Raw genomic sequence first — 23,379 nt, 5'->3', positions numbered from 1 at the left:
ACAATATGTAAGTTTTTAATGATTGAATTCTATCTAAATATTGAATTCATCTGTTTGCTTTTTGCGCATGCTAAAGGAAATTATTCTTTTTAAGGTTATAAATGCATATAAATTATAAATGAATAGAATTAAAAATGCCGCCAAAAAGTCGCTTCTGGGAATTTTTTGAAAAACTTGAAAATAACGAAGCCAGATTAATCTAAAATTTTTAAATTCAATTTCAGCTTTTTATATTTTTATAAGATATTTGACAATCATATACTTACTTCCCCATTAAACTGTGAAATTTAATATTTTATTTTTAAAGTTGTAATAACATTTATTTATAATTTGTACTTCATGTTTTTAAAGATATGAATGAATTTAAAATGAAATATGCGTTACGATTATTTAAAAATACAAGTATAACATCGAGAAAAACGTTTAAAATAAGTCGTAAATGTGCTATGCACACTGGCTGTGGCTTAATAAATTTCGAATTTATATATTGTGTTTTATTTCTTTGTCAATTATTAATGTAAAAATTATCGATGGATCCAACATCGATGGATCCAACATCGATGTTCGGTTTTTGATAAATATCGAACATCGATGTTGAGCTTTCGATTATGACATCGATGTCAACATCGATGTTTTTTGAATATCGATCATCCCTACTGTAAATCAGAGAAGGGATCGGATAAAACTATCGATCAGTGATGTCAATTCAGAATTACAAATAAGGTTAAAATTTATTAAACATTATTTTATTGTACAGATAACATAATATTTTATGAAATACAATAATATTAACAGTTTGTAATTAACAAAGATAAAAATGTATGTATATATTTTCTTTCCATTTTCTCTTTTTTAGGTTTTTGCTTTCAAACGCAAATTTTTGTATCAAACTTGGCAACCATGCTTTTTAGGTGACAATACCTACCATTATTGATTTTTATATTATTAGTAGATGTGTTAACGGCATTTTTGTAAGTGGGAAAAGTTTTGTCGGCGTTGTTCCTTTTATCATAGGTGAACGATTTCATATTATTGAAAGTACATATGATAGTTGATTAACGATGGAGTTTTTATAGCGGTTAATTGCAGTAGTTTCCGTGTGTCAAAAGAGTGTTGGAAGTGTACACAAATTTACAAATATCACTGTTCCGTACATATTTGAGTGAGAATATTGAACATCGGTTTATTAGTATATTGAAAAGGTTATAGAAAATCTAACAGATGTACAAAGAAAGTTTAAGCCATACTTCAAGTAGTCTGTGACATATGACATACGTAGTAGTTTATCAAATCCACATACATAGCTACTTCCGCTATTCAAAACCATAAATAAATAAATTGTCAATTGGCATTATATATTGGCGAAATTAAAGATTCGCCTAAATTAAGATATATGTAATACTAGAATTTGGTACAGGGAATTGCCCAAAGAGGGAAATCTGAGGGTTGAAAATTTTCAAAAAATCGGAGTGGTGATGCACTCTCCTAGGTTTAATTAACATATCTCCTAAACCACTAGAGCTGTCATAACTAAATTCACCCCTACCAACAGTGTGAAAATAGGAAATCGGTATAAAGTGTTTTTTTTTAACTATTAAAAGTGCGATAATTCAATAACCAAAAACGGCAGGAGCAATAAATTTTGCATTCGGAATAGTATAAAAGGACTTTACAGAAGCCCGTAGCTCAAGATTTACAATTGCCGCAATTTCAAAATCTCTTTACAGTTGACGAACTTAAAACCTATTCTGTTTATTAATAAAGACGCGTTATTCTATCGGGTAACACTTCATTTTTACTAAGCCTAAACTCTCAGCTGACGATTTGATTTTTTAAGGGTTGTCAACACTTAACTACATAAATGCATTAATTTTGGGACACCCTGTATTTAATTATAATATAGCATCAATTTTGAAAGATTTTCGAACTTTCGGTGGAAATCTTACCGATTATATCGGACAATTAATGAAATGGAGGGATCTAGCTTTTCTAATAATAGTATATCATTGTGGATAAAATGGACCATAACGAAACTCGGAGAGCACTTTTATAATATTGCCTATAAATGTTTATATAATATTGCCAAATTAGATCTTCAAACTTCCAGTGTGTGATTTATCCGTTTATAAAATTGATTTAAAATATGTTTTAAAGCCCAGACCTTTCTTTGCCCCCACTTTCCGACTTTCCAGCTGACTTTTGTGTCGTTTTTTTTTTAATAGTTGATCGCATAGTTTAGCAAAATCGTTACATTCATGGACTGATATCAAAAGAAAAGTATTTCAATCAATTTTCGAATAGCTTAATAGCAGAACGTTAGGACTGTCAATATAAATCAGTTTTGGCCATTAGTTTGTGTGACCAAATTGATAGCAAGTTCTTGATCGTGTAACTGCAGCGCTAAGCGTTGTTGCCTGTTGGTCTAGACCTTGGTCACAATCTTTCTGTATACATTTTTAACAAAAAATGAATATATTAAATTGATCATCTTCGATACATACAAATATTTCATTTGAAGATGATTTTAATATAATTGAAGCTGATAATAAAGCTAGCAATTAAACTGAGTTTATCACCTGTAATATAGCTCAATAAAATGCCAAATTTAATTATAATCCATTCACGATTTCGTCGAATAATAAATTTTGAATTCTATCTAAGCATTTTTTAATAATAACATTCGTTAACATCAGAAGGTATTTCCTTACTTGGTTTGTCTTAGACGTGGTTTTTTGGACGTCATCTGATTCCGTTCATATATGTACATTACAAATACCTTCAAATTGCCAGGGGAAGCATGTTCATCAATATATCTCCAATAATACTCAGGTTGTTGTTTCCACGAACTGACTTGGACTTTTGACCGTTCCCGTAAGTTGTGTGGTCGCACGTAATTTGTATCTGAAACTCTAGAGAGAACTTTTTCTTTCACTCGAGTTTTTTATTCTAGATAAAATACGGTTTTAAGGAAACTTCAACATAAACTATGAGAAATTTCCAAAAATTTGGCTTTTTTTGCAATAATTTTCGTCGCCTTAAAAATTGTCTAAATTATAAAAATAATTTTTCTCATTATGTCCCCACTTTTTACAGGGTAGCTTTTTATGCCTTAATAAAATCAGAATGAAGAAAATCGGTTTATGTACTAAATTTCCATAATCTAAGAGTAATTCGAATACTCGTAACATCGTTTCAAGACCATGCCGTTTAAAGTTTGCGCTTAAAAGTTGGCCTGCTCGGCGCAACAAAGTTCAAGTGGCATATCTTCCTCAATTTTTAAATAGGCTTACGAAATTTTGCATAAATTTGTGATAGTATGTACCTAGTAAGATAACAAAAAACCGATTTCTTGAAAAGCCTTCGGAAGGAGGTACATCTAAGTGTTAGAAATAACCGTTAGGTAGCCAAACTATTAAACACTACAAAATGCAAAATGTTGCAAGAATTTCAAAACATAGGCGTGTATACATACATACATATATTCTATGCTCGAGTTTCTGGTTGAGTTTGAGGAGTATTTTTAGAATTTATGATGTTCTATTTGGTTTTTTATTGGTTTTTTATAATATAATAAACAGAAAATATGAAAAAACATATATAGAGTTTTTTTTTCGAAAAAATGAGGATACATCGAAGTAAACAGAACCTTACCTAGAAAAATGCCCATCTATCAACAAAAAACTTGTCCAAGCTTTAATTTCCGAAACAGCCATAACCTTGATAACATCTGTGCCATTCTTGAGAACCATCCAAATTTCGCTGTTCCTCTTTCGCATAGTAAGTTTTGGAAATTTTCTACAACCGTAGTGAAAGCAATCTCCCCCGCGTCCAAAGCTTTGACAAATTGATTTAAAATTCCTAAATGTGTGTTACTTTGGAACGCAGAGTTGTCGAGATGTGTTCACGTTTGATCTTTATTAATAACTTGCATATAATAACACAAGCGTGATGTTGGTATTTGCGAAAAAGGTGCGGTGAACCCTAATAATAACCAGAAAAGTAAATTTTATTACTAAGAAGCTGATAACTGGTGGAAATTTAAGATATTCAATAATCATAGAAACAAGACTTGTATGAAGAAAACTCGTAATCTGAATACTTCAAAACATCAAAATTTGCTAATATATCCAGGACAACAAAGATTTTTTCCTTTTATACATACATACATACGTATTAAAGCGAGGGAGAGATAGTTCGAATACAACTGAACATTTTATAATTATTTTATTTATTTCTTTCCAATATCGATGATATGATTTTTATGTGGCGTTTCGGGCATTTTTATTATGTCATGATTTGTAATTTTCTTTCCATTGTATTTAGTAATGTTTACAAATTAAACACGGAAAGAAATACGCAACAACAACGTTTACAAATTAATCAATTTTATTATCAAAATAATCGTTCTCCAATTGCAATTTTTCGTGCGCTTTTGGCATTGGTTCTCCCTATTCGTCAAATTGTTAAAAAAAAGATTTCGAGCGTACATTTTCTTTACTTAATGTTCCAGTGCCAATAAGACAAAGAATAGTAGTTCAGGCAAGTGTTGCTAAAGACCGTAATTTGTCGATTCTAACGTCATGAATTTCCTGATTTCACCTTGGGACAACTTGAAATTAACGATTTTCCTAAGAAAATCATCATCTCCAAGGAAACTCACTTTCATCTGAGTGGTGTGGTAAATAAACAAAACTGTGCGAAGAAAATTCACAAATTATTTATGAACAACCATTACATAAACCTAAATTGACGGTTTGGTGCGGTTTTTAGTCTGGTGAAATCATTGGTCCGTACTTCTTTCGAAATGGAGCAGGAGACAGCTTTACTGTCGATGATAACCAATTGACAATATCTGGTTCCAACAAGACGGCGCTATATGTGCCACACAGCACGTATAACAACCGAATTAGTTTGGAGATTCGATTATTTCAAGAAATTGTGACATTGAATGGCCTCTAGGAAGTTGTGATTTAATACCATTTGACTACTTCTTGTGGGTAACTTCAAGTCATTGGTCTTTAGCAATAAACCAGACTCTCTTCAAGCTTTAGAAGTCAATATTGAACGTGGCATTCATGACATACGACTTGATTTAATGGAAAAAGTACACTAAAATTGGGTTCATCGAATTAGTTCCTGCAAAAGAAGTCGTGGAGGTCATTTGAATGAAGTTATATTTAGAATTTAATTGTATCGATTTTGCTTCACATTAAACAAACAACATTTGAATTTTTTTAACAATTAGAAATTTTTAGTAATCATATACATATGTTTCTATATTAGAGTTGTAAAAAGGTGCATACATTTTACCTAATGAACCTACTAAATGACATGAGACGATTCGCTCAATTGCAATTGTGCCAAGGAACACGTGACACACAGAAATCAATTCATCTCACCATCGTGGTAATTTATTTCCTCATCGTTATTCATACCATATAACTGTCTCGAATAGTTTTACCTGTTAAAAAACCTGTTAACAAAACTATTTAACTCATCCCTTATGCAAGGCTTATTTCCACCCATATGGAAAAAGTCATTTATAATTCCTTTACATAAGAGTGGATTTAGGTCATCTATTGAAAACTATAGGGGAATAGCAAAATTGTCTGCTATACCTAAACTTTTTGAAGCAATTATAACAGACGACATAACCTTCCGGATCTCTCCACTAATTTCTTGTTCTCAGCACGGTTTTCGTAAAGGGAAATCTACAATAACTAACTTGCTTGAATTTGTATCACATGTATCAGCTGGCTTTAGGGAGAATAAGAATACTGATGTTATATACACTGATTTCAGTAAAGCTTTTGATAAAGTAAACCATTCAATTCTTTTGAATAAACTTGATCTTCTCGGTTTTCAACCAATATTTCTAAAATGGGTTGCTTCTTATCTTAGCAATAGAATTCAACAAGTCTTATTTAACGATACTTTTTCTGACATAATCAATGTTCCTTCAGGCGTTCCACAAGGTAGCCATCTTGGTCCAATTCTGTTCTCGTTATTTATTAATGACATATCATCTGTTGTTAAGTTTTCAAAAGTCTTATTATATGCTGACGATGTAAAACTTTTTAAAACGTATACTTCAAACAACGAAAGATGCCAGTTGCAAACAGACTTAAACAACCTAGTTTCTTGGTGTGATAGAAATGACATGCCATTGAACCTTAAAAAATGTATAACAATGTGCTTTTCACGTAGATCTGTAGACCCAACTTCATACACAATACAAAACTTTAGGTTGGAGCAAGTATGCAGTTTTGTTGATCTGGGAGTAACTATGGACCCCAAACTCAATTTTAATCTTCACGTATCTTCCACGGTTTTTAAAGCTAAAGGCGCTCTTAGTTTTGTTAAACGTTGGTCTAAAGAATTTAGAGATCCGCTTACCACAAAAATTCTTTTTACATCTCTGGTGAGGCCTATATTAGAGTATGCTTCTGTGGTATGGAACCCTAGTTACCAAGTCCATTCGGATAAGTTAGAGCCCGTTCAAAAACAATTCTTACTTTTTGCCTTAAATCATTTGCATTGGGATTCCAGTTTAAATCTTCCCCCTTACACTAACCGTTTAAAACTTATAAATCTCCCGACACTCGCTAGTCGTAGGAAGATGGTTGGTATAATATTTCTTGTAAAACTCGCGAATGGGTCAGTCTGTAGCCCATCTCTCTTTCTGATATTAATTTTAACGTCCCCGCTCGCTCTATCAGGCAGTTTAGACCCTTACTTTTAAAATTTTCTAGAACAAATTTTGAGTTAAACGAACCATTCCGCCGTATATGTCATGATTTCAATTTTCATTCCAGCACATTTGATTTCACAGACTCACTTTTTACAATTAAAAAAATTATTTTAGCTAATCTTAACAAGTAAAGGTATAAACTTTAATTTAATTCTTAATTTTGGCTGTTGAAATTTTTGTTTCTGTGGCTGAGCAGCTTAAGATCGCAACGCTTAAAACTCTCTTGCCTTTTATGACTCGGCTAATTCCGCTCGTTCGCGGATTGCGCCCCTCGCGTCGGTTGGGCGGGAGGAGGGTAACCGTTGGGTATTATTATTATTAGGTGAACAATAATTTTTACTCTGTGGCAACATGTCGCTTTAGAATAATAATGTACCAGAAAATCGAAAGCTTCCCGTAATATCAAGTCACCTTTGGATCACCATAAGAAATGAGTACTCAAATTTAAAAACATGTGACATATTGTGATAAAAAATATCATTTGTGTGTCGAAATAGTAAAGAAATTAGATTAAAAGTTTATATGTATGTATATGTATGTATGTATGTATATGGAAAAGTGTTATAACTTTTTCTGCCCCATGTATGAAAATGTACATATGTATTTATGGACTCTAAAATTGATACATACATGAGTATGTATGTAGCTCAATGCTTAGTAAGTTTCTTCGATTTCTCATTACCGAGATTGGTCAAGTGCAGTACAAATAATGTAAACAAAGGCTTTGATATTTTCTTATGTATCTACATACAAACAAAACATATTGAGAAGAGCAAAGCAATAGTGCAAATTTTTCGTACATTGAAGAAGGAAAATATATTGAGTGGCACAGTGAATAGAGGAAAATCGCGAGAGAGAATGTGTTAAGTGAAAAACTGGTATGATGTGTTTATGAAAAGGCCTATGTGTGTATGTACGTATTCAGTTCAAACAACAAATTGTTAGAGTTCGGGAAATACACAGTAGACAATGAACGACAATTTTCATAAAAATATTACTCACAGACGCGAATGCAATAGACGCCATTGACTAAAAAAAAAAGATGGATTATGCCTGGTGGAAACGATGATTGGAACATTGGTATACATATGCGAAAGTATGCATGCAAACACATTTGCACAGTGAGTGCGGCTTTGATGGTGGTTGTGGTGATAGTCTAAAAGTTTTCACTTCGAAGACGAAATTTCGCCATCCAGGTAGTCTCCGAGTTCTACTTGACTAGATCGAACGTGAGCATCGACTTTAGTGTAAGGTTCCAAAAACATACAAACAATGTCTCTGCATACATACATATGTACATGTATAAAGTGATGGAATACGTTTAAATAAAGCGGTATATTATTAAATTGAGAAATGTCCATTTAAAATAAAATTTCAATTGAAACAACGATAAAATCGCATTATTTATCTATTAATAATTTGATTAAGTTTAATAGTATTTGTCTTGGAAAACAAATACATATACATATATACATACATACATATATATATACGTAAATTTTGGCTCGTTGTGGAACAAATACCGAAGATACTGAAAATTTTTAAATTTGAAATGCTCAAGATGTGAGCTAAAAATAAATAATTACGGGCAAAATGTGTTATTAGGCACAAAACGCAGTGCGGATCGCAAAATTTTATGTAATAACAAATTTAAATGAATACTACATGCATATGTCCATACATTATGCATTTAAAATAAAAGTAGTAATGAAGTGAACCAAGTACACATATGTATGTACAAGCGCGCAAACTATATAAATATATTTATTACTATGAAAAAATAACGTGAATCCTTCATATACTCGTACCATACATCAAACTTGATAACGCTTTTCGTAAATGCATCCACCATTTACAGGTGAAAAGTGATTTTTATACGTTGGAGCATCTTAACATTAGCTTTACATATAAAGTTATCTACATACAGGGAGTTACATTTGTGCGTTTAATAATTACATCAATGCATAAACAGACTACCCGATTTGGTTCCGGTTATTATAGCTGTTGAGTGTATCAGTTCAACCAATTAGGCTGTGGGTTCAAGTCAAGGCCGTGCCAATGAGGCCAGTGGCTCTGAAAAACATCTAGCTAAAGTGTATATTGTACATACGATATAAAGTGACAAAAGGAAATGTTTTTATTAATTAATGGTGAAGTTGAATGCCTTAAATTTAATATTTTTACTAATTAATTAATTGTATACTATGTCAGTATCTCAAATTCAGTTGTTATTATCAGCACCCTTATTCACAAACTATTTATTATATTTTTTTTACTTTGCAACAAAATATTCTAGTTGGGACACATTTATCTTTTACATATAAGCATTCATGTTCAAGTTCCCAACTAAATCTATTAATTTTTATTTTTTAAACTGCTGCAAATATGCAGTATTAAGAAAATACATAGTTAAAAAAACTGTGACTTATTCGGGCAACCGGAAAGACATCAAATGACGAACAATCATCAAAAATGTATTTTTTTCAGATAGAAATGGCAAAATAAAATTCAACAACAAACAGATTTAAAAAAAAATCGAAAAACCGATAACATAAATAGTATAACTACATATAATTAATCAACGAATAATAAAAAATAGTTTTAAATAAATGAGAAAATACACACAACAACAAATTTGAAAAAGATTTAAAAGCTGAATTCAGAACCACTATAATTATACGTACATACATATTTGCAATACCTGTGGAGAAATTGGAATATTTTTTATACATATGTACATACGCATACACACAAATATATTCAGAATAGTCACCGTTTAAGCAATAAATAATTTTTGGAGGCCGAAAATATCGAAAAATCAATAAAGCAAAAATGCAACAAACGCGTTCACAGCGGAGGCAATCCAGTCATCTTTTCCAAATGCAGGATGGACTGAGTCCTAAAAAAACAGCCGTCATAATTGTGACCGTAGTTGGTTGCATTGCAATACTTTGGCCGAAGGTATTCTATCCGATGATGTTCGGTAGCAACGTGCCCGCGAAAAGTGGAAATTTAAAGGATCAACTTGGACCGGGAGGTGAGTAGGCCAAAAATTATCCGAATACACAATATTTGCCAGTTTTCTTTTCATTATTTCAATTTATAATAATCGGTATATTATTTTTCACATTTTTTCTTTTGTATGGAAAACGTATATCTGTTGTAAAATTGTGCGTGCTGTGTTGTGTATCAATATTCAGGTTGTTGTGATGTTGTTATTGACAGAGATAAATTTCTGAATGAAACTCCAACAGAAATTGGTCCACAATTGTACCGCAAGCAACTGAATTTATATACCGGAGAGATGAGTATGTTTTCACATGTTTACACATTTAAATAATATTGTTATGCTGTCACTACTAAATCTTTAAAAAATGCATCATTATATCGTTAATTTCATGAAATTCGGCCTAACACCAAGAAACTTAAAACCGATCGACCCTCCCGAAATTAGTTATTTTGTACATATTAATAGGCTTTAAATTTATGGATTACTAATAAAAGTTAGTTTGCGTAACCGAAATGTGTTTAATATTGTTTGAGGGCCAAAAAAACGTTTTATAAAAGTGGTATCCTTTAACCCGCGGTTTCGTGTCTATTTTTAGTTCCAGGGGAAGTAATATTCCGGTAATATTACTTCCTTCTTCTTCTTTACAAGCGGTGTCTACGCCAGTAAAGAAGAAGAAGGAAGTAATATTACCGGAAGAAAAGGAAATCGAAAAAGATAGTGCATACTAAAGCTGTTCCAAATAGGAAATCTAGTTACGAATTTGATTAATAACAATCATACAACGACGGTCGTGGTATCCTTAGTATAGTTTCCATGCTTTGTAGCAAACGTTAATCAATCGATTTGTGTCTGCATTTACACCTTGACATTTTTCCCTTATCGGTCCAAATATCAAAAATGTTTTCAACTAAACTATTATCTTCAGGCCCCTTAGAAATGGAATTTATGTAAAGCCAACAGTGTTTGATTCAATGCGTCTTGCATAAAGGGTTTACTCTTATTCTGCGAATATTATTTTACTATGACATCAAGCCCAAAGGAAGAACAATACAGTATATGCCTCGTAAAAACAAACTAACGAAAACACAGAAACATCTGATTGATAAATTTCGTCTGTCTTAATGTACGAGTAATTATCAGTTTTCATAGAGTTTAGGAAAGTATATCTTTACTATGAATGTATCTATTTACACATACATACAATGTATGTATGTACACATCCCAGAATTTTAGAGGAAGAAGTTTTATGAATACACATACATATGTTTTGAAGTTTGTACTAACTGTTGAATATAGTTGATAAATATGACTAAAGCTTATTTTTGGAAAATGTATACTTTTTTCGCCTTAACGATATTTTATTTATTTTTTCGTAGCAACACTAACACAAGTTTTAGAAATGTACTTTTATTGGTAATCACCATGTAATAATAGATTCTAATCCAGGTTTACGGCAGGAGCGTCCAGCACATTTACATCCCGAATCCATCTATCAAGCGATGCGTGAACGGGGTCGTGCCATTCCCGCAACTACACCGACAGTGCCAATTTTGGAGCGCAAAGGATCAGCCAGCAATCCACCGCCACGTGTCGTTGATGGCCGCGTGAGTATAACATGTAGACGGTTTAAACTGACGTCCCGACCTTTTAATCTAATAACGCTATACTCGTAACGTACTGATACTTTTCATTTCTTAAAGGTCTTATTATACATACTTAAATATATGTATGTATAGTATATTATAATAACATAATTATTCTCGATTTTGTAAGTTTCCCTTTACCGCACTCTGGAATTAGTCAGAGTCCCCGTTTATGTCCTACGATTTTTTTTTATTTAACCAATTCGCTTTAAATGGACTAGCTATAAACATAAAACAATTTAAATTTTCATAAACAAAAGCATATATACATATAGACATAGTAATAGGTACATACATATGTACATATGTAGCGATGAATAACACCACCACTAGTCCAGCATACTACCGATGTTCGTGTTCATACATATAGCGATAATGAACTCTGAGTAGAAATTAAAAAATTCACGGTCAAAATTACTCGCACACTTTTCGCTCTACCTAAAACTTTCGCTTTTCTCTTCCAAGATCATTTCGATTTGTTTTCGTTCATACATAAATTCTGCATTTACATTGGAAACACATAGCCAATTGAATAATAAATGTGTGCACATATGTGTTTTTGTGGTATGAATGTAATGGATATCATTAGTGTTTTAATGCTCTCGCAGTCACATACTGAACTCTTACATTCAATGTACCCAACACAATTATAATAAACAAATATTTTTACATACGTCCATGGATTCCAAGTTATTATACATTTAACTTTACAGCCTGGCCCTATTCCCGGAATGCGCCCACCCATGGGCGCCGGATCTATGCATCAACCGCAGGCCCGTGCTGGTAATAGTATGGGCTTCATAATGCCACTTTATACAATTGGGATAATAGTCTTCTTCGGTTACACGATTATGAAGGTAAACAAATTAATTTAGATAAATTTTTTGGTATTAAGCAACTATATTTGCCATCTAAATAGCCTTCAAATTTTCAAAATTCCAGAAAACTCCAGAAAATGGCTTAGTAATTGATTTTCTTATTATTACTTCACAGATAGTGTTCAAGCGGCCAACGCCGAATGCACCTTATGGACCCATGCCTACCAATCCCGACTTTAGAAAAGAAGTCTTTGGTCAAGAAAATGGAAGACAAGTTGACGAAGCGAATAATTCTAAACTAGGTGAGTTAACATATGTATCTATATTTTGATAAGTAATTTAAACTCTGAGGTCTTGTTTCTAAATCATTGTTATCCAATCATTGAAACAAGTATGTGTAGGTGCGTAAAGAGAACCATATGTACATTCTCCCCAATATTATTGGTTCATCTAACGGGTTTTTGTAGCAATATAAAAAGATATGACCTTAGCTCTATGTTGCGTACTTGTTTGAGTCGGTCCATTCTACTTTTGCGATTGAAAATAGAAAGGATTGTAAAAAAACATACATACATATCTATATTAAACTTCTATAGTAAAGTTCGCACCAAAAAGGAAATACTTGTGTTTAAATATTGTTAAAGTAAACGTTACCACGGCGTTAGCAATTAAATTTTATTTGAATATGTAGTATATATTAATTATTGTTTGCTGTCTATCAAGCTCTTATGTTTGGGTACTAATCCCAGACTCTACTTCTCTGTTTTTAAATGTTCGTTGTGATTTAATGAACTTATAAAATGGAATTACTTAATAAATGGAATTTTATATGAAAAAATCATAATTCTTAGCCAAACGTGTAATAGTTAATGCGACAACGTCTGTCATTAGGTGGAACGTTTTACTTTTTCATATCATGGGTATAACAAAACATCTGATGGTTAAGGTTATAATATTTCAATCACATATTCGCATTCGTTTATGTATGTATGTAAGTATTTTTCATCGTAGGTTTATTCCATGCATTATTTTAATTTTAGAAAATATACATTTATCCACAAATATAAAAATATGTAATTTTTTTAATTTATACTCAATCGTAACTTACTTCGTTTATCTTCATCTAAAATTATAAATCAGGGTGGCGCGAACATCAAGCAAGTAAGCAAAATTTTTCAAAACAATGCGAGTATATATGAATGAACATTACACACGCATACTTATAAAACGTGATTACATTTTAGTTGAAAGTATTTTTTTCTAGTTTTTATCTCAATCATTTTAAAATATGTCCTACTTTTCTGACTGTGTACTTAAAAACATACTTTTACTCATGAACGATTTATTGCGATTTCTTTAGAAAGCACTGTAAAACTGATAGATATTTACTCATAACTGCAAAGGGCACAAGACTTTTTACCTTTTCATTATTATTATTTATTCACACCAAAGCCCATTAAGCTTAACTTAAGCTAATATCCGACTTTTGTTGTTGTAAAGTATTATGATGTTGTAATAACACAGACACCCACATATTTACATACCTTAACTTAAGCCTTATTCCATTTTACTATAAAAATGAACATCCGATTACATACACAACTTATCCCGTTAACGCTTGCAGATGCATACATTTGTATTTACTTTGCGCATTTATGTACGTAGATTTTATCGTCATACTATTTTGAATTTACTCATAATTTTATTAAGCGACAAAATTAAGCAATGTGTATTATAAGAAACTAGAGATTAAAAGTGGAGTGTGTTGTATATTAATCCACTGAAACGAAATACCGAAACCAATAACATTCTAGGGTCCAAACCACATGAACAGATCAGCAGTGGTGGTGGCGGCGGTGTTGCAAGTGGTAGCGAGCTTTACAATGCCAGTTTGGCAACTGCCACGGCGGCATCCATTCTTTCGACGCAGCTGAAGCAGCACAGTCATGGTATACCCAGCACTTTTGGTGGTGTTGGCACTGGCGCTGGGGGAAGCTTGGCTGCCGGATACAGCAAGGAAACTGAACAATTGATGGAAATTGAGAAATTGCGTAAAAAGCTTGAGGATACCGAAAAGGCGATGGCAAAATTGATCGCAGAAATGAACTCAGATCAATACGAAGCTAAGGTTAGATAGACGCTCCCCAAAACATATACATACATACACACTCATTTATTGCAAACTGTAGACGTTTCCTTAAGCAAAGTTCATTAATACAAACATATAGTACATATTTATCAATGAACAAGCGGTTCAAGTCAAATTGCATTACAATCTTAAATTTATTGATCTGCTAGGGACAGATTTAGTGCAATAAATATACGCTGAAGTTGCTATTTTTTATCAAAATAAGTGTTTAAGATTTAATTATACATAAATACGTATATATGAACCTGTTACTGAAAAGGAGAAAAATATCCATTGATCTCTCACATAAACAAAATTTCACTTATGTATGTACAGCAGGTGGAAGTACACACATATGTCCATAAATGTGATAAACAAAAATTTTTTAAACAAATTCCACAAAAAAGTAGTATGTTATATTGAAGGTTAAGAGCGTAGATAATACTATTTACCAGAATTATCGATTTTACTCTTATTTCAATTGCTGGTTCGTTACTAGAGCAGAAAAAGAATATTTCGACGGGTTATGTTAGGGCTTTCATATCATTAACGGAATTAGTTTACATGTAGTATATATTTTATATAGTACAGTTGTACAACACAAAATACAACTTCAGCAAGTATTTTGCCAAGTATTTTGCAAATTCATTTTAGTTGTAATTTTTTAAGTACATTTGTAAGAAATTAAGTTTTTATAAATATTATCTAAATATCGAAGTTAATTGAATCAATAATTTGTAGCTTTTTGTGTTCATAATAGACTTAATTAAAAATATGTTTTATTATATTATTTTTATTCATATGTTCATTTCAAGATGATCGCCATACAATTTATAAAGAGTAAAATGAATTAGAATATTCACAACGAATCAAATAAAGAACGAAAATCATCTAAGAGTCAGCTCTAACGCCAACACACCACCAACCTAAGTACTAGCAAATAGATATACATATGTAAATTGTTTGTCTAATGCATAAATTCTACAATTCAATTTCAAATTGCCTACAACACAACCCGTTGGCCCCAAAATTATGCAGCACCTACTGATTCAATCAAGAAGTAATTAACAAAGTGAAAGGCATTCTTGAAAATAATCCATACTACATATTGTATGAAAATCAGTTGAAATTGTATAACAGAGTTTGCGTTTCTATAGTGCTATGTGGCACTTAGCCGCTCTCCCTCGAATATTTTATCTTTCGGCCCCTCATTGGTATACGAGTACGATGAAGCTGTGCGTCCTATACCCCAACTTCCCTTGAACCCTAGGCATGCCATAAAACTTAAATTTTTTGTATAAATGCATGTTTCCATAAACACTACTAACTTCTAAATATTAAAAAATATGTATCGTAATTTCAATCATTCGCAATTAGTTTGAGAAAAGTATTTATAAAATCTAATGGTATTGGTACCAATTGGTAAAGGAACCAATCAAGAAGAGGACATATTTTAAATGATTTTTTGTATTACTTACATGTGGTATGTTTTCGAAATTATTCCATAACTAAGTTACTGTGATATACTTCTGCCTCTATATCATATTTCGGCTATTACCGGTGAAAAATCTCATCTCTTCTCACCACGGATCATTCAAAATTGCAATTTCTTTCAGTCATATTACTTCATTATTCACTTTCAACACATATACATAGGTATAAGTACATTTATAAAATGTTCTCTTCAGCAAAAATTAAATACCAATCCTTTCTTTTTCATTATTCTTTCCATACAACCATAAAAATTCGACAAAATTGAAATCAATGCACTACTCAAACAAAAACACATATATGCGTGAAAAAACGAGTAGTTGTAACAGCAATTCAAGGTTTAATTGATGCTGCCGATGAGCAAATAAAATTACGAGAGAATAATGCGACTTCAGATACACCTAAGGTTAGCCCCGCTCACATATGTAAATTTATTTCATGACCGTTTTCGCTAAATTCGTACTCAAAGTACCTGCTACGAATATCAAAATCTATTTATATTTACTCTAACCAATTGTTTTGAAGCTCAAAATCATATCTTAATTATCTTAAATATTATTTAAGTTGTTCTTACTCCATACTAACTGTTTAATTTTGAATGCCTGATTGTGTTGGTCATTTATTTATTATTCATTTGTGTTTTTATTATAATTTATGTAACTGGAGTATAGCATGTTCTTCACTAAACATTAAACCACATATGGTATATATAAATTTTCATATAAAATATAGCTAAATAATCGCTTCATTTTGATTGGTTTTGTTGCAATTATCTGAGTCTTTTAAAATACAAAATTATTACAATGGCTATGTGCAAATATAGTATATGTATAAGCTTTAACATTCTTACATATCTTAATAAACTCAGAAATCAAGCGAAAATCCGACATCGAACTTTGGAGGCATTTCCAATGGGCATACGAAATCTGAGCAGGAACATGAGCATGTAGATTATAAAGATACAAACGAGCTAAATCTGGCGAATAGTGAAACTCCCTCGAATGTAGATAGAGAACATAAAAATGAAGTGCAGAGTCCTATTAGTAAAACCACAGGCGATGCTGAACAAAAGAACATCCAACAACGAATGAAAAGGGAAGGCAGTGCTGATCGATCAGTGGCGGTAAGTATTTGATTATAAACTAAAAAAACAACATATTTTGAAACTATTCATGTACATATACATAATAATTATACATGTATTATGTATGCATGCATAATTTATATTTTTTTCTTTTGCATTTTACAAAGACTTTATATAAAGGGAATTGTTGTTTGGCATTTTTCGATTTCCGCTTGTTTACAAGAGCCTCAAATTATAAATGCACATTAAATAAATGTTACAGACACTTAGAGTTCGAAAAAAATCTCAATAAAAAACAACTAACAGCTATATGTTGAAAAGTTAGATCTAAATGTTAGTTAGCTTTGATAGTCATTTGAAAAAGAAATTTCCATAATTTTTATATTTTGTAATACTATTGTATCTTCTAATCTTTCAATATTGTTTAGGTTCTTGGAATGGAGGTGACAGCAAGTTGTGAGGGTGGCCAAAAGTGGACAGGCCGCCCTCCAACACCTGTTTTCTTTTCGCACCATGAACATGTAAGTGCACCAGGCTATCGCGAATGCAATTACAAATGTGCTCTTACTGAATCTCTCGAGTCATCATAAACATTGCACAACTCTTCCAATTACCCGATATCCATTTAATTGAATGGTTCTTGTTCATGGTTCACTCATTTAATTATAAAAATCTATCGTAATACAACACAAAACGCAGTGTTCATTTTAAGGGGTTAAGCCAGTCTAAAAGCCTCAATATTATAAGTTTAAGAAAAATTTCAATTTTTCATAAAATGGAGGCCTCGTTAATACTGGTCTAGCTCCTTGAGCTGTTTATCGTTAAGTAAATCTGCTTTTATTAAATATGTGCATCCACTGTCATAGGGCATGCATATGATTAACACCTATTTGAGTTTTTGCTTTTAAATGATGGCATATTTTCCGTAGTGTTAAAATTGTTATTAATTGTAATAATGTAACTTCTTTCTGTTCAAATTGTTTAGTCCAATGATAATAACGAAAGTCAGGCGCCTGAACCGCAATCCATCTATTTAGAAGGTGCTTTGGCGCACGAGTCACAAATATTGGTTACCGATTCGGAAATAAAAACTGAGGAAGTTTATGATAAAGAGCTCAATGGGTCACCAGAGGAGCCAGCGGTAAATAGTGGAAAAAGATTAGTGTAAAGGACCATTTAATTATACTTTTATTTTGATATATTCTTCAGGTGGTGTTGAGTAGTAAGATGACATTATCGCTAATCAATTTGGATACAAGTCATGAAAATAATTATGTGGAAAATGAACCGGAAATCGAAAGTCCCCTGGCGGATGATATCGAAATAATTGGTGCTGACGAAAAATAGAAATTATTTCAAAAAGTGAATATGTACTTTACTAAATTCAATGTACAAAATAAGTAAATTGGATTTCGGTCAAAACTTCTTCAAATGACTTGGACGTAGATCTTCTCAATGATTCGCAAATATATTCGGCAATTAATAAGGGAATTATATACATGAATAATTATATAAATTTCAATAATATTATGGTAATCTCTATGAATGAATTGTACGTTTATAGTATTTTCTAAGTCGTATCGATTTAGCGTTGAACTTTGAACTGAAATTGCTATCCAAGACCGAGAAGTTTACGTCGTGCATGAGTATTGCTAGACTCTGATTATTTTGTTAAGTGTATATTTGTCGTAAACAAAAATAAAATCATGTACTTCCGTTGTATGGAAATTCTTTTAATATTAATTTCAATTTCTATATCCGTTATATTTCTTTATCTATTAAATTCTAACGCTTCTCCTGTTTATCCACTTTTGCTCGTATTCTTATGTACATAAATGTGTACATGTGTGCTCAAAATATTTAGTATGCCAAAAAATCAAAATTAACTAAATTTTCACATTGATGCTCACATATCCTAAACTAAAAAAGTTAGAAAATGTTTTCATTATAATTGTTTATTTAAAAAATTTATATATATTTATGCATCTAACAACATAAATTTATTTAGCCAGTGATTTGTCAAGAGTACATACATATGTATGTATGTATGTATATACAATTGTTTGTAAAATACCCCGAATTGAAATAGAATACAATTAGTAAAATAAAAATAATATTTATTTAATTTTGCAATGAGATCAAAAGGTGGGTAAATAAAATTCTTCAGATAAAAGCTTTTTTACAAATTTAGATCGAGTTGACGAAAGTTCCAATTGAGAATAAAATCTGTGGTATTTTGCTTATATATTTTATAACTCGTCTCGTCATCCTGGTTATATATACATATATATATATATGTATATATATAAATACATGTATATGAATATAGCCCTATATCGATTAGTTTTAAGAAATGCACCGTTAGATGAACAAAACCATTATACTGTGTAGCAATATGTTGCAATGGTATAAACATATACTATAATTTATAATTATTGGATCAGCGTCTTTACTCAAAGAGGGGAAAATATTTCTTTAAACAAAGGCAGAAACCTAATAGCGAAATTTGTCACATTTTCAAAAGGCCATTGCCACCGAAATCGCTTTACCATAGGGAGTTGGTTTGGCAGGGAATATGTTTAGTAGGTCAGAGTTTAATCCTACTAAAATATCCAGAACCAAGTAGCGCAAAGGTCACTAGTAAGGAGTCAATAAAAGTGTTAATAGTTCCATAGATCTTGGCATCTAGGTAAATTAATTGACAGACGCTCATGGGCAAGACATAGTTAGTATTGTTTACTAAGGCAGAAAATACTCCGCTGTTATTAAAAGATGCCATGCTAGTAATCGAAGATAAGGTAAGCAGCCTGGAACTAATTTTAGACAGAAAGTTTTCGTGGAAACCAAACCTGAACGATAGACGTATGGAATTAGTTGACGGCAACAAGGGGCATTTTATGATAATTAAAAAGTTCCCCCAGATTTTCGAAAGTAAATAGAATTGCCACTTGACATATTAAAAACATAGCCGAGTGTTGGTGGAACCAATCCCGGAAAAAATTTATCAGAGGCATGAGGAGGTTCAGAGAGGAACCATAGAGTGAGGGGACTTTAGTCCCAGTGGTATCACAATGTTTCTCCTAAAGGCCTAGGTGCATCCTAAGACAGCAATTAGCTTAAAATGATTCATAATGATGCAAGTATTCCGTATTTTGTTCTTTATCAACAGATCTGGTAACATAATTTCTGATCCAATTGGAAAATAGTAGAAATGAAAAAAATTAAATTGTCAAAAATCGGGATTGCTGGCAATGTTGCCTTGAAGACAGCACATTGCTAATATTTTGCAATTGATGGCTTAATATATTCCATGCCTTTCATTGCTAGCAATTTACTGTTATTTTGGTGGTTTGACAGAGCGGTTTTCATTCAAAACGTAATTTTAATAAACCATGACAGTTAATTAAATGCATACATTTGCATGTGCAATATTTTAATGATATTTGTTAGCATATGTAAATATCATTGCTCATATGTAATTAATTAATTTAATTGGTAAATAATAATTATTTAGGACTTATAATATGAAATTTTTTTCCAAAAAATACATTTGTAAAATAAAAGTACCAAAATACAATTTTGTCATCCTCATATATACAAATTTTAAACGGTTCAGTAGCTCAAAACATGCACAAGAATACTTACATATTTTATGATCTAAAATAAAATATAAAATAAGAGCATTGCCAACCTAAATGGCAATGTATTTGACAGATTGTTAGCCAATGTACTTTGTCTGTGGAGATGCAGCGTTATTGCCACCAATTATTTTTCACGAGCGAATCGATGTCAAGTTGTCAAATGTCACTTGAATACCTTGCCGTATGCAAAAAGTTGAGAGTTGGTCTACCAAATGGTTCTCCGGTAGATTACGCATTAACAATCCACTGCACTCTCATAGGACAGATCGTATCAGCTGACTCAGTTCACGGTTTCGCGCCGTTAACTAATTGAAACGTAAGTGCACACTGTCAAATCAGTTGCCGCTTGTTTGCTTTTCCGCTGCGTAAATAGTATGCACTCTTACCACGCTATAAGTTTGAAGTAAAGGGAAGCAACAGTTTGAATTAAGTCAAACATAAACCTTTTGTTCAAAATAAATGTTTACTATATTTTAATTCTAATAGTTTGAACCATTTTATCTCTAATTTTAGAAAGTACATCAATATATTTACGTATTTTATTATTCTTTTATAATATTTTATTTGATTCATTATTTATAAAACATATTAAAATATAAATCTTAATAAAAATAAATATGTGGCCACACTACTCTCCAATTAATAACATCTGATTGTTTGTCAAAATATTCTTTATACGGCTACAACTGTTTTCGAAAGGAAATTACGTAAAATTGTGAGTAAATTGTGTTTAAAACTAAGAATATCAAATTAAAAAATGTATTCAAAAATATCTCCACTAATGCAAGTATAAAAATATAGTCATTTCCTATCAATGACATGGTTTTCTGTTTTAAAAAGGCTTATTTCAAACCATAATGTGTATCAAAATATTCCAATAATTATTATAATTCATATTCAATATAAATATATACTTTTTATACATTTTTTGAAGCATTTACAATGTCGATCCTGAAATCACAATATTACGATCATCCTGATGGACAGGATGCATTTGGAAAAATAGTGGCCACAAATAAATATGCCATTGGCACCGGACTAGCATGGTCAACTTTCGATGTATTAATGTTATCCAAACCACAAGGATACCTACCAACATTAGCACGATTTGCATACAACACAGGTCCAATGATGGGCATGGCAACTGCGTTCACATTGTCAACTTTGGTTGCGACGAATGTACGCGCCAAGGATGACAAGTAATAACATACCTCTTAAATTAAACTAATACACCAAATATAAACATACTTTTAATTTCAGATTGAATTATGTTATTGGCGGTTTTGCCGCTGGTGCTGTGTACGGTGCATGGAGACGGAATCATGTTGCCGGCCTCGTTGCTGGTCTGTTTCTTGGTAAGTAAATGAATATGTTCTGAAAATTTTGTAAAGCACATATATATTTTGTATATAAAGGTATAGCAGGTGCTGTGAAAAAACTATCAAAGGAAGAAGGATGGGAGTTTTTTCCACCAATCAAACATCAACAAGGTTCTTTAAATGGTGTTCTTCATGACTTTACTCTGATGAAAGACCCTGCCAAACGTACCGCTGAGAATTAAAAATAAAGATGTATGCAAAAGAAAAACGAAAAACATTTGCTTTTAAATATTGTAAAAATTTACAGTTAAGTGTATTAAAGAAGCAAATTAGAAATTAATACAAGTACAAAGCCTTGCTAGTGTACCGAATGCTTTATATTTAAAGTCTCATTAGTTTTATTTCTTTTTTCATATCGTTCACATAATGTGAAAAATAATTTGGTGAATTCATTTCGTTTTAAGTTCTGAACTGTTTTATAAATTGTAACTCTTGTACTAATTGCACAGCTCGGTTACCAGTATAAAATGGTATACGAAATCCACTCTTACTCTTGTAAATATATTTTGCCTAATCACAACAAATTATTGTTAAAAACGTTAATTTTCACTGCCTTTCTTAGATTCTTAACGTAACTCCTAAGAGTATGTCCTCCTTCCTTATATATACTACCATGATTTTTACACCGATACTGAGCTACAACAAAGATCATTCCTACACGGCAATTGACTGGTCGGTAAAAAATTATTAAACTCATATACAAATGTATGTTACTGTAATTAGAAGAATGAAGGGAAAAACTACATACATAATTATGCATATAAAAGACTAGGAAATATTTTCAGGCATAACTGTGTATTAAAGCAAGCCATCTAACTAAATTACAATTCCTTTTATCGTCCTATTAATTTATATATGTACATATGTGTATATGTATATCTATGTGGGCTGGATTCAGGTGTCAAATACAGTATTAAACTGTACTCGAGATACATAGTATATATCAATATGTATATAAGTAGGAGCTCACAGGTGTAGGTAAATTGGAAATGGAAAGAATGGAGTTGGTGTGCTTGTTCATGTTTGAAGCATCTAAATATGCACATACACGTAACAATAATTGCTTCTCGCAGCTGCCGTGTTATGTGAATTGCGAAATGCAAAAGTGTTTTCTGCATTATCCATGTGTTTCAAACCGGGTTTGAGGCTATGACGTTATTAATTCTTATTATTTCATGCTGCAGAAGGCAATGGAGGACGAAGTAACTATTAAATGTTCTTTAGGAAATTATTAGATCACCTTATGCAATTGGTTGTTCTATTACATTTTTTTAACATTTAATTAAATTGTACATATGTAAATATATCCGACTAACAAGTTCTGTTCTTAAGTCTTTTGTTTTTAATTCTAATTACTATATCTTTCGGAATAATAAAGCTTCTCAAAACGATTTTAAATATAAATACATAAGTAGTTTGAAGTGCATTATGTAT

At 31.6% G+C, this 23,379-nt stretch overlaps 2 protein-coding genes across 31 annotated transcripts; both read left to right on the top strand.

The window, feature by feature from the left end:
* Nucleotides 1-953: 953 nt before the first annotated feature.
* On the top strand, nt 954-19,039 carry LOC105230636 (uncharacterized). Of its 30 annotated transcripts, XM_049452229.1 has the most exons (13): nt 7,954-8,084; nt 9,243-9,318; nt 9,463-9,788; nt 9,952-10,059; nt 11,196-11,365; nt 12,118-12,261; nt 12,398-12,524; nt 13,363-13,383; nt 14,037-14,350; nt 16,710-16,964; nt 17,354-17,446; nt 17,911-18,066; nt 18,135-19,039. In XM_049452229.1, the coding sequence occupies exons 3-13, from the start codon at nt 9,584-9,586 to the stop codon at nt 18,270-18,272; spliced, it is 1,731 nt and encodes a 576-aa protein (XP_049308186.1). In that variant the 5' UTR covers nt 7,954-8,084; nt 9,243-9,318; nt 9,463-9,583; the 3' UTR covers nt 18,273-19,039. The 30 variants fall into 30 exon arrangements, 26 of the variants coding, with proteins under 26 accessions (XP_049308175.1, XP_049308179.1, XP_049308177.1 ...); XM_049452218.1 differs by lacking the exon at nt 7,954-8,084 and adding an exon at nt 954-1,014 and having other exon boundaries at nt 9,239-9,788; XM_049452222.1 differs by lacking the exon at nt 7,954-8,084 and adding an exon at nt 996-1,014 and having other exon boundaries at nt 9,243-9,788.
* Nucleotides 19,040-21,128: 2,089 nt separating this feature from the next.
* Nucleotides 21,129-22,271, top strand: LOC105230635 (uncharacterized). Its single transcript, XM_011211541.3, has 4 exons — nt 21,129-21,281; nt 21,501-21,765; nt 21,827-21,921; nt 21,982-22,271. Exons 2-4 carry the CDS (start codon nt 21,509-21,511, stop codon nt 22,125-22,127), a joined length of 498 nt encoding a protein of 165 aa, XP_011209843.2. The 5' UTR covers nt 21,129-21,281; nt 21,501-21,508; the 3' UTR covers nt 22,128-22,271.
* Nucleotides 22,272-23,379: the final 1,108 nt, after the last annotated feature.

Source organism: Bactrocera dorsalis, chromosome 3 (genome assembly GCF_023373825.1).
Source record: "Bactrocera dorsalis isolate Fly_Bdor chromosome 3, ASM2337382v1, whole genome shotgun sequence".
NCBI classification, from domain to species: domain Eukaryota; kingdom Metazoa; phylum Arthropoda; class Insecta; order Diptera; family Tephritidae; genus Bactrocera; species Bactrocera dorsalis.
This window is presented reverse-complemented; position numbering and strand designations above follow the sequence as displayed.

Coding starts and splice junctions, on each gene's coding strand:
- LOC105230636 (XM_049452218.1), top strand. CDS start 9,584: ATGCAACAAACGCGTTCACAGCGGAGGCAATCCAGTCATCTTTTCCAA. Junction 9,789..9,951: donor GGATCAACTTGGACCGGGAG/GTGAGTAGGCCA, acceptor ATCAATATTCAG/GTTGTTGTGATGTTGTTATT. Junction 11,366..12,117: donor CACGTGTCGTTGATGGCCGC/GTGAGTATAACA, acceptor TTAACTTTACAG/CCTGGCCCTATTCCCGGAAT.
- LOC105230635 (XM_011211541.3), top strand. CDS start 21,509: ATGTCGATCCTGAAATCACAATATTACGATCATCCTGATGGACAGGAT. Junction 21,766..21,826: donor GTACGCGCCAAGGATGACAA/GTAATAACATAC, acceptor TTTTAATTTCAG/ATTGAATTATGTTATTGGCG. Junction 21,922..21,981: donor CGTTGCTGGTCTGTTTCTTG/GTAAGTAAATGA, acceptor TTGTATATAAAG/GTATAGCAGGTGCTGTGAAA.